This window comes from Aedes albopictus, chromosome 1, assembly GCF_035046485.1.
Source record: "Aedes albopictus strain Foshan chromosome 1, AalbF5, whole genome shotgun sequence".
In the NCBI taxonomy this organism is placed as follows: domain Eukaryota; kingdom Metazoa; phylum Arthropoda; class Insecta; order Diptera; family Culicidae; genus Aedes; species Aedes albopictus.
In genome coordinates, this window is record NC_085136.1 from 304,435,140 (window position 1) to 304,444,158 (window position 9,019).

General features: G+C 46.4%; 2 protein-coding genes across 2 annotated transcripts; both read left to right on the top strand.

Annotated features, from left to right (window-relative positions):
- The first annotated feature begins 1,250 nt into the window (after positions 1 to 1,250).
- LOC134292021 (uncharacterized) lies at positions 1,251 to 4,019 on the top strand. The gene has a single exon (XM_062860662.1). It carries the CDS (start codon positions 1,251 to 1,253, stop codon positions 4,017 to 4,019), a length of 2,769 nt encoding a protein of 922 aa, XP_062716646.1.
- Positions 4,020 to 4,249: 230 nt separating this feature from the next.
- Positions 4,250 to 5,494, top strand: LOC134292022 (uncharacterized). The gene has a single exon (XM_062860678.1). The coding sequence runs from the start codon at positions 4,250 to 4,252 to the stop codon at positions 5,492 to 5,494; it is 1,245 nt and encodes a 414-aa protein (XP_062716662.1).
- The last annotated feature ends 3,525 nt before the right edge of the window (positions 5,495 to 9,019 follow it).

A 9,019-nucleotide genomic window follows, 5' to 3' on the forward strand; every position in this document is an offset into this window, starting at 1 on the left:
TCCCACTGGCTGCTCTGACTGTTGATCCTTTCCTCGTCGTGCGGTCATGTGAAATGTTGAGCGTCGGCTTTCACCGTCAAAAGCGAAAGCACCGGAGAAAGCAAGGAGATAATTGCCCAGTGGCGTCCCGACTAGATTAGAAAAACAAAAAAGTTACAGATTGTGTAATTTTGTAACAACGATTTTTATAACAACGGTTGTTATGGAGCATGTACCATTAGCAGTTGAAATAACATGAAATCTTACAGAACTTTTTCAAAAAAAAAAAATAAAAAAAACAAATTGAGATATAACCATTATAAGTGTTTAGTGCACTGTTTTATTGTAGTTTAGACCCAAACCAATTTAGATCGCTTTCGCACAGTTCAGTATAAGTAAAATTTAGACGAGCTATGTTATCCATTTCCCACACCAATACCAGCCTAGACATGAGCCCGCAAAATTACCGCTTTCAATAGAACCGACTATCATTCGTTCCAAATCCGCCATAGGGAAGACTAGCCAATAAATTAAAGTTTAAATTAAACGTTGGTTTTACCGAATAAAGTTGTAAATGTTTCAATAATAAATCTTGGTGATCTGTTACAACTAAAATGTGTTTATTGGTGGTTTAAACGTAATGATTAAGTGGATTGGACTATGACGGATTGTTGGTGAGCCTTGACATGCGTATAGCATACAGAACCCCACGGACCCAAGACGACTAGGAGCACGGATTCCCACCAACGCTGGTCACTAGACGTAACACAAAATTGGTGCCGTGACCAGGATCCGGCGTTTGGACCCCCAGAAGCTCTTGGAAGGACCCCACGTATGCTAAAACCGCTAAACTACCCGATCGCCATTGCACATCCCATCCCATTGTTCTTGGTCGCCGACCAAAGAATCGGACATCTTGTGACCCTACTGGCAGTTTCGGACCACCAATCGGCGCCCATCAACTGGACTTTTCAAACTGATCCAGTTCAACGGTTTATGAAATTCCAAGGCATATCTTTGTCCTTGACAAGGTTAGTGTGGTTCCAATAAACTTACGTTTCTTTGCGTCTCTACCGGGTCTTAATTTGAAGGGACACGTTCTACTACGACCATCCGCCAAGTTCTGGATTTGAGGATCTCTGTGATTGCTGGTTCCGGATATTGAAATACTAGGCAATTTTCCACCTTGTAGAAGGTGAGTAACGTTCCAACCAATCTACGTTTCCCTGCGTCTCTACCGGATCTTTGTTTCAAGGGAACCTCCGGCCAGCATGACCAAAAAGAAGATGCTACAACTCGAGCAGAAGCGCACCAACATCCTAGCGGCGCTGGATCGGTGCGAGGAATTCTCCCAGAACTGCGATGCTGAAAAGGACCACTATGAAATCACCCTTCGGATCGAAAGCATGGACAAATTATGGAGCTCGTTCGAGGATGTGCAATCTGACATCGAATGCCACGATGAATCCATCCAGGGGGAACCTCAACATATGGCTACGCGCGAGAAATTTGAATCGAAGTTTTTCCGTGTAAAGGGCGTGCTGCTGTCGAAAATACCGGATACGCCGAACCCACATAGCACGCATCAGCAATCTCAACCGAATTCATCGCATCTAGCTGCAGTCAAATTACCGACCATCAACCTTCCTGAATTCAGCGGGGACTACAACCAGTGGTTAACGTTCCATGATACATTCATCGCCTTAATCCACTCTTCCACCGAACTTTCGACCGTGCAAAAATTCCACTATTTGCGGGCGGCGGTAAAAGGCGAGGCGGCTCAACTGATCGAATCGCTCACCATCAGCTCCATGAATTATGCTGTGGCATGGCAGGTTTTGGTCGACCGGTATTCGAACACCTATTTGCTGAAAAAACGCCACCTTCAGACGATGTTGGATCACCCTAAAATGAAACGAGAGTCAGCTAATGGATTACATGGTCTCATCGATGCTTTCGAGAAGCACACGAAGATCTTGAAGCAGTTACAGGAACCTGTCGACGGTTGGAGTACAATCTTAGCACATCTGCTATGCGCTCGCCTGGATGACGTCACACTGAAGTTGTGGGAGGATCATGCTTCTACATTGACGGAGCCGAACTACACTGCCCTCATCGAATTCCTGCAACGGCGGACACGTGTGCTCGAATCCCTTTCGGTTAACTCTTCCCAAGCAGCGCAATCAACTTCGTCACAACCCCTGCCCTCAAAGCGTTTCGGCCCTGCGAAGGTGTATACTCATGCTGCTTCCGATGAGCGAATCTTCAAATGCGTAGCGTGCTCGCTGAATCACCGTTTGGTGGAATGCATCGAATTTCCCAAGATGCCACTGGAGAAACGGCTGGACCTGGTGAACTCGAATCGGCTGTGCAGCAATTGCTTCAGGACGGACCACTTCGTGAAGAACTACCAATCGATATTCCGTTGCAAAACCTGTAGAGGAAAGCACCACACGATGATTCATCCAGGGTTTCCCAACTCGAATTCAGTTTCGAACGTAGCGACGTCAAGAGGATCGGAAGACAGCGAGAACGGGTCACCCTCAACAATAGTCAACACAGTAGCGGTCGGTTGCAGTACGTTCTTGATGACAGCGGTTGTAAAGGTCGTCGACCGCCACGGGAATGAACTGTTTGCTCGTGCAATGCTAGATTCTGGATCCATGTCAAACCTAATGACGGAAAGGCTCGCTCAACTGCTGCGCGTGAAGGGACAGAAGGTGAAAATCGACGTACATGGTGTAGGCACAGGCGTGGTAAAATGCTCCCAAACCGTATCCGTGGAGGTGCGGTCTCGATTGACAGACTTCGCCATGACTATGGAATTCTTGGTACTGAACAAGGTCACTGCCAAGCAACCCGTCGAAAGTATCTCCACGCATTCATGGACCATCCCTGAGAATGTATCATTGGCGGATCCGAAGTTCAACGTACGAGGCGAAGTGGACCTAATTCTCGGAGTGCAACACTTTTTCTCGTTATTTGGCCAAACCCCTCCGATTCATCTGGGACCCAACCTTCCTTTGGTCGTCGAAACCGTATTTGGATGGGTCATCGCCGGAAGCGCTTCACTACAACCACACTCTCGGATCACCATCTCTAACTGTGTCACAGCTGAACCATTGGGTCGTTTGATAGAACGTTTCTGGGAAGTTGAGGAACTGGTCGACCGGAAACAACTATCTATCGAAGAGGAGGACTGCGAGGAGCTCTACAACACAACAACGACGCGAGATGAAGAAGGGCGATACGTCGTCAGAATGCCGAAGAAACCGATGATCGATCAAATGTTGGGAGAATCCAAGTCATCGGCCCTGCATCGTTTCAACCTACTGGAAAAAAGGCTTGAAAGGAACGAGGAACTTCGAACGGCATATCACAAATTCCTGCGAGAGTACCTTGATTTGCAGCATATGGAGTTGGTTCCTGATTCCGAGCAGCAATCCAAACGAAGTTTCTACTTGCCCCATCACCCTGTCCTGAAGGCTTCCAGCACAACTACAAAATTGAGGGTTGTCTTCGACGGATCGGCGAAAACTAGTACCGGATGCTCCCTAAATGAGGCACTGCTTGTGGGCCCTGTCGTACAGGATGAACTACTGCACATTGTGATTCGTTTCCGGAAGTATGCTGTAGCTATGGTCGGAGACATTGAAAAGATGTACCGTCAGGTGACGGTCCACCCTGAGGACAGATCTCTTCAACAAATCTTGTGGAGATTCGACACATCCGAACCTATTCGTACCTACCAACTTCGTACCGTTACCTACGGACTGGCTCCATCATCGTACCTAGCAACCAAAACACTCCTGAGACTCGCCGAGGACGAAGGACAATATTACCCGAAGGCAGCACCACTGGTTCCGAAATGCTACTACGTCGATGACTTCATTGGGGGAGACGACACTGTGGAAGGAGCCATCACTTTGCGAAATGAGATGGGTGATCTGATGGCCAAAGGCGGCCTTCCCTTACGAAAATGGACATCGAATCGTCTGGAAGTACTCCAAGGACTTCCCCAAGATCAAATCGGAACATAATCCTCTATCAAATTCGATCCGGACGAAACCGTTAAAACGCTGGGCATCACCTGGGAACCAGAATCCGATTGCCTGAAGTTCGACATCAGCATCAAGGAAAACGATGGCCCACTGACGAAGAGGAAAATCCAGTCCTGCATAGCGCAACTCTACGACCCCCTAGGACTCATTTCTCCGGTCGTCATCTCTGCAAAGGTCATCATGCAGCGTTTGTGGCTCATACCCATCGGATGGGACGACGAAGTACCCAAGGATCTCCAAGAATTGTGGCAGGAATTTCGTCCTCAAATCAACGAACTGGCAAGGTCGATCGTTTCATCTTTCTACCAAATGCAGTATCGGTGCAGTTGCACTGCTTCGCAGACGCCTCCAAGGTAGCATATGGCTGTTGCATCTACGCACGCTCGGTAGATGAACATGGTACGGTGAAGGTTCAACTGGTTTCGGCGAAATCCCGGGTCGCTCCCTTGAAACGACTCAGCATCCCCCGACTGGAACTGTGCGCCGCACAACTTGCCGCTCGTTTGTACACCAAGGTCACTCAAGCACTGGAATTGGAATTTGACGCCGTACTTTTTTGGTCGGACTCAACCGTAGTCCTAGATTGGTTACGGGCCCCATCATACCACTGGAAAACCTTTGTGGCCAATAGAGTAAGCGAAATCCAAACTACAACCCACGATGCCCCATGGGAACACGTCCCAGGAACCCAAAACCCGGCGGACCTGGTCTCAAGAGGAATGCACGTCAGCGACTTCCTGGAAAGCAGTCTATGGCATCACGGTCCGGAATGGTTAGGTACATCGGAGGAGAATTGGCCACAACAGAAGGAATTGGAACCTGCACCGGAGGATCAAATGGAGAGGGAAACGGTGGCGGCTGTGGCAGCCTGCACGGTCAAAATCAACCCTATTTTCTCTCGCTACTCGCATTTCACCAAACTCATCCGAGTGACCGCTTGGATATCCCGATTCCGACGCAATTGCCAATCGCGTCATCTTGGTCAACACCTGCATTTGGACACAACCCTGTCTGTGGAAGAATTGGAAGGCGCAAAACACCAACTCGTCCGACTCGTTCAATCCGAAACCTATCAACAGAAAATTAAGGACCTCTCCACTGGCAAACTCGTTTCTCCCAAGTCAACCATCCGCAACCTGCTCCCGTTCTGTGATGAGATAGGCATACTTCGAGTTGGAGGCCGTCTACGACACTCCAACGAACCGTACGAGACGAAACACCCAATCCTTCTACCAGGAAACCATCCGTTCACCAAACTGCTGGCTCGACACTATCACCATAAGCTCCTACACGGTGGACCACGACTAATGCTGGCTGTAATCCGGGAAAATTACTGGCCGGTCAATGGAAAACGTCTGCTGCGAGGAATCACCAGAAGCTGCTACGAATGCACACGAACGAATCCGGTTCCAGTACGACAACCTATGGGTCAACTTCCAGCCTCACGGGTATAACAATAAGATTATATCAAATCTTGTTATAATATACTTGTTTAAATATAACAAGTTGTGCTATGTATTTCAGAACACACTTGTTATTAGTTTTGATATAAATTTCTTGGCTCGAGTAACCAAACCAACAAAATAATATCAAAAATGTTCGCAACTATACAACAAACCTAACAAATATTGATGTAATATTGTATAAAAACAAAGCAAGTATTACAATAAAAGTGTTGTAAAATTTTGTTATGGACAAATTTATTTATTTGCTCACTGTTCGAAATGTTGTTTTTATAAACATATTTTTTGTTACTAAAATAGCAACAAACTTTATTATAATTTAGCTAAAGATATTCACATAGAAAAATCCTTATAGCAAAAGTATATTAGCTTCAGTTATTTCTAACAAGAGTTGGCATGCTTTTGTTATAATTTTGTTACGTTCTCCTGGTCGAAGAAGTGTTCCACAAATTCTGTATATATGGTTCTGTTTTTCATTCCACGTTTGCGTTGTCCTCAATATGACAACGTTTTGTTCGTTGCATGCACTGCTGTCTGGCATTGTATTGTAAGTATTCTTCTTCCACTTAAGCTGAGAACAAAACACATGTGAACGTTTCTAATTCAGTGTGATAGTTATGTACTTTTTTTCTTGCCGCATATGAATTGCTAAAATTGAAAAATGGGATGCAGCTGCAGATGCAGATGCATTCTGAAATACCCTCTTCAGGATTCTGAGAGAATCCTCTTGAGGATCCTGAGAGAATCCTCTTCAGGATTCTGAGAATATCCTCTTTAGGATTCGGAGAGTATCCTTTTCAGGTTTCGGAGAGAATTCTCTTTAGGATTCTGAGAGAATCCTCTTCAGGATTCTGGGAGAATCCTCTTCAGGATTCTGGGAGAATCCTCTTCAGGATTCGGAGAGAATCCTCTTCAGGATTCTGGGAGAAACCTCTTCAGGATTCTGGGAGAAACCTCTTCAGGATTCTGGGAGAAACCTCTTCAGGATTCTAGGAGAAACCTGTTCAGGATTCTGGGAGAATCCTCTTCAGGATTCTGGGAGAATCCTCTTCAGGATTCTGGGAGAATCCTCTTCAGGATTCTGGGAGAATCCTCTTCAGAATTCTGGGAGAATCCTCTTCAGGATTCTTGGAGAATCCTCTTCAGGATTCTGGGAGAATCCTCTTCAGGATTCTGGGAGAATCCTCTTCAGGATTCTGAGAGAATCCTCTTCAGGATTTGGAGAGAATCCTCTTCAGGATTCTGGGAGAAACCTCTTCAGGATTCTGGGATAAACCTCTTCAGGATTCTGGGAGAATCCTCTTCAGGATTCTGGGAGAATCCTCTTCATGATTCTAGGAGAATCCTCTTCAGGATTCTGAGAGAATCCTCTTCTGGTTTCTGGGAGAATCCTCTTCTGGTTTCTGGGAGAATCCTCTTCTGGTTTCTGGGAGAATCCTCTTCTGGTTTCTGAGAGAATCCTCTTCAGGATTCTGGGAGAATCCTCTTCAGGATTCTGGGAGAATCCTCTTCAGGATTCTGAGAATATGCTCTTTAGGATTCGGAGAGAATCCTTTTCAGGTTTCGGAGAGAATTCTCTTCAGGATTCTGAGAGAATCCTCTTCAGGATTCGGAGAAAAGCCTCTTCAGGATTCGGAGAGAATCCTCTTCAGGATTCGGAGAGAATCCTCTTCAGGATTCTGGGAGAATCCTCTTCAGGATTCGGAGAGAATCCTCTTCAGGATTCTGGGAGAAACCTCTTCAGGATTCTGGGAGAAACCTCTTCAGGATTCTGGGAGAAACCTCTTCAGGATTCTAGGAGAAACCTCTTCAGGATTCTGGGAGAATCCTGTTCAGGATTCTGGGAGAATCCTGTTCAGGATTCTGGGAGAATCCTCTACAGGATTCTGGGAGAATCCTCTTCAGGATTCTTCGAGAATCCTCTTCAGGATTCTTCGAGAATCCTCTTCAGGATTTGGAGAGAATCCTCCTCAGGATTCTGGGAGATTCCTCTTCAGGATTCTGGGAGAATCCTCTTCAGGATTCTGGGAGAATCCTCTTCAGGATTCTGGGAGAATCCTCTTCAGGATTCTGGGAGAATCCTCTTCAGGATTCTGGGAGAATCCTCTTCAGGATTCTGGGAGAATCCTCTTCAGGATTCTGGGAGAATCCTCTTCAGGATTCTGGGAGAATCCTCTTCAGGATTCTGGGAGAATCCTCTTCAGGATTCTGGGAGAATCCTCTTCATGATTCTAGGAGAATCCTCTTCAGGATTCTGGGAGAATCCTCTTCTGATTTCTGGGAGAATCCTCTTCTGGTTTCTGGGAGAATCCTCTTCAGGATTCTGGGAGAATCCTCTTCAGGATTCTGGGAGAATCCACTTCAGGATTCTGGGAGAATCCTCTTCAGGATTCTGGGAGAATCCTCACCAGGATTCTGGGAGAATCCTCTTCAGGATTCTGGGAGAATCCTCTTCAGGATTCTGGGAGAATCCTCTTCAGGATTCTGGGAGAATCCTCTTCAGGATTCGGAGAGAATCCTCTTCAGGTTTCGGAGAGAATCCTCTTCAGGATTCGGAGAGAATCCTCTTCAGGATTCTGGGAGAAACCTCTTCAGGATTCTGGGAGAAACCTCTTCAGGATTCTGGGAGAAACCTCTTCAGGATTCTGGGAGAATCCTCTTCAGGATTCGGAGAGAATCCTCTTCAGGTTTCGGAGAGAATCCTCTTCAGGATTCGGAGAGAATCCTCTTCAGGATTCTGGGAGAAACCTCTTCAGGATTCTGGGAGAAACCTCTTCAGGATTCTGGGAGAAACCTCTTCAGGATTCTGGGAGAATCCTCTTCAGGTTTCGGAGAGAATCCTTTTCAGGTTTCGGAGAGAATTCTCTTTAGGATTCTGAGAGAATCCTCTTCAGGATTCGGAGAGAATCCTCTTCAGGTTTCGGAGAGAATCCTCTTCAGGATTCGGAGAGAATCCTCTTCAGGATTCTGGGAGAAACCTCTTCAGGATTCTGGGAGAAACCTCTTCAGGATTCTGGGAGAAACCTCTTCAGGATTCTGGGAGAAACCTCTTCAGGATTCTAGGAGAAACCTGTTCAGGATTCTGGGAGAATCCTCTTCAGGATTCTGGGAGAATCCTCTTCAGGATTCTGGGAGAATCCTCTTCAGGATTCTGGGAGAATCCTCTTCAGGATTCTGGGAGAATCCTCTTCAGGATTCTTGGAGAATCCTCTTCAGGATTCTTGGAGAATCCTCTTCAGGATTCTTGGAGAATCCTCTTCAGGATTCTTGGAGAATCCTCTTCAGGATTCTGGGAGAATCCTCTTCAGGATTCTGAGAGAATCCTCTTCAGGATTCTGAGAGAATCCTCTTCAGGATTTGGAGAGAATCCTCTTCAGGATTCTGGGAGAAACCTCTTCAGGATTCTGGGAGAAACCTCTTCAGGATTCTGGGAGAATCCTCTTCAGGATTCTGGGAGAATCCACTTCATGATTCTAGGAGAATCCTCTTCAGGATTCTGAGAGAATCCTCTTCTGG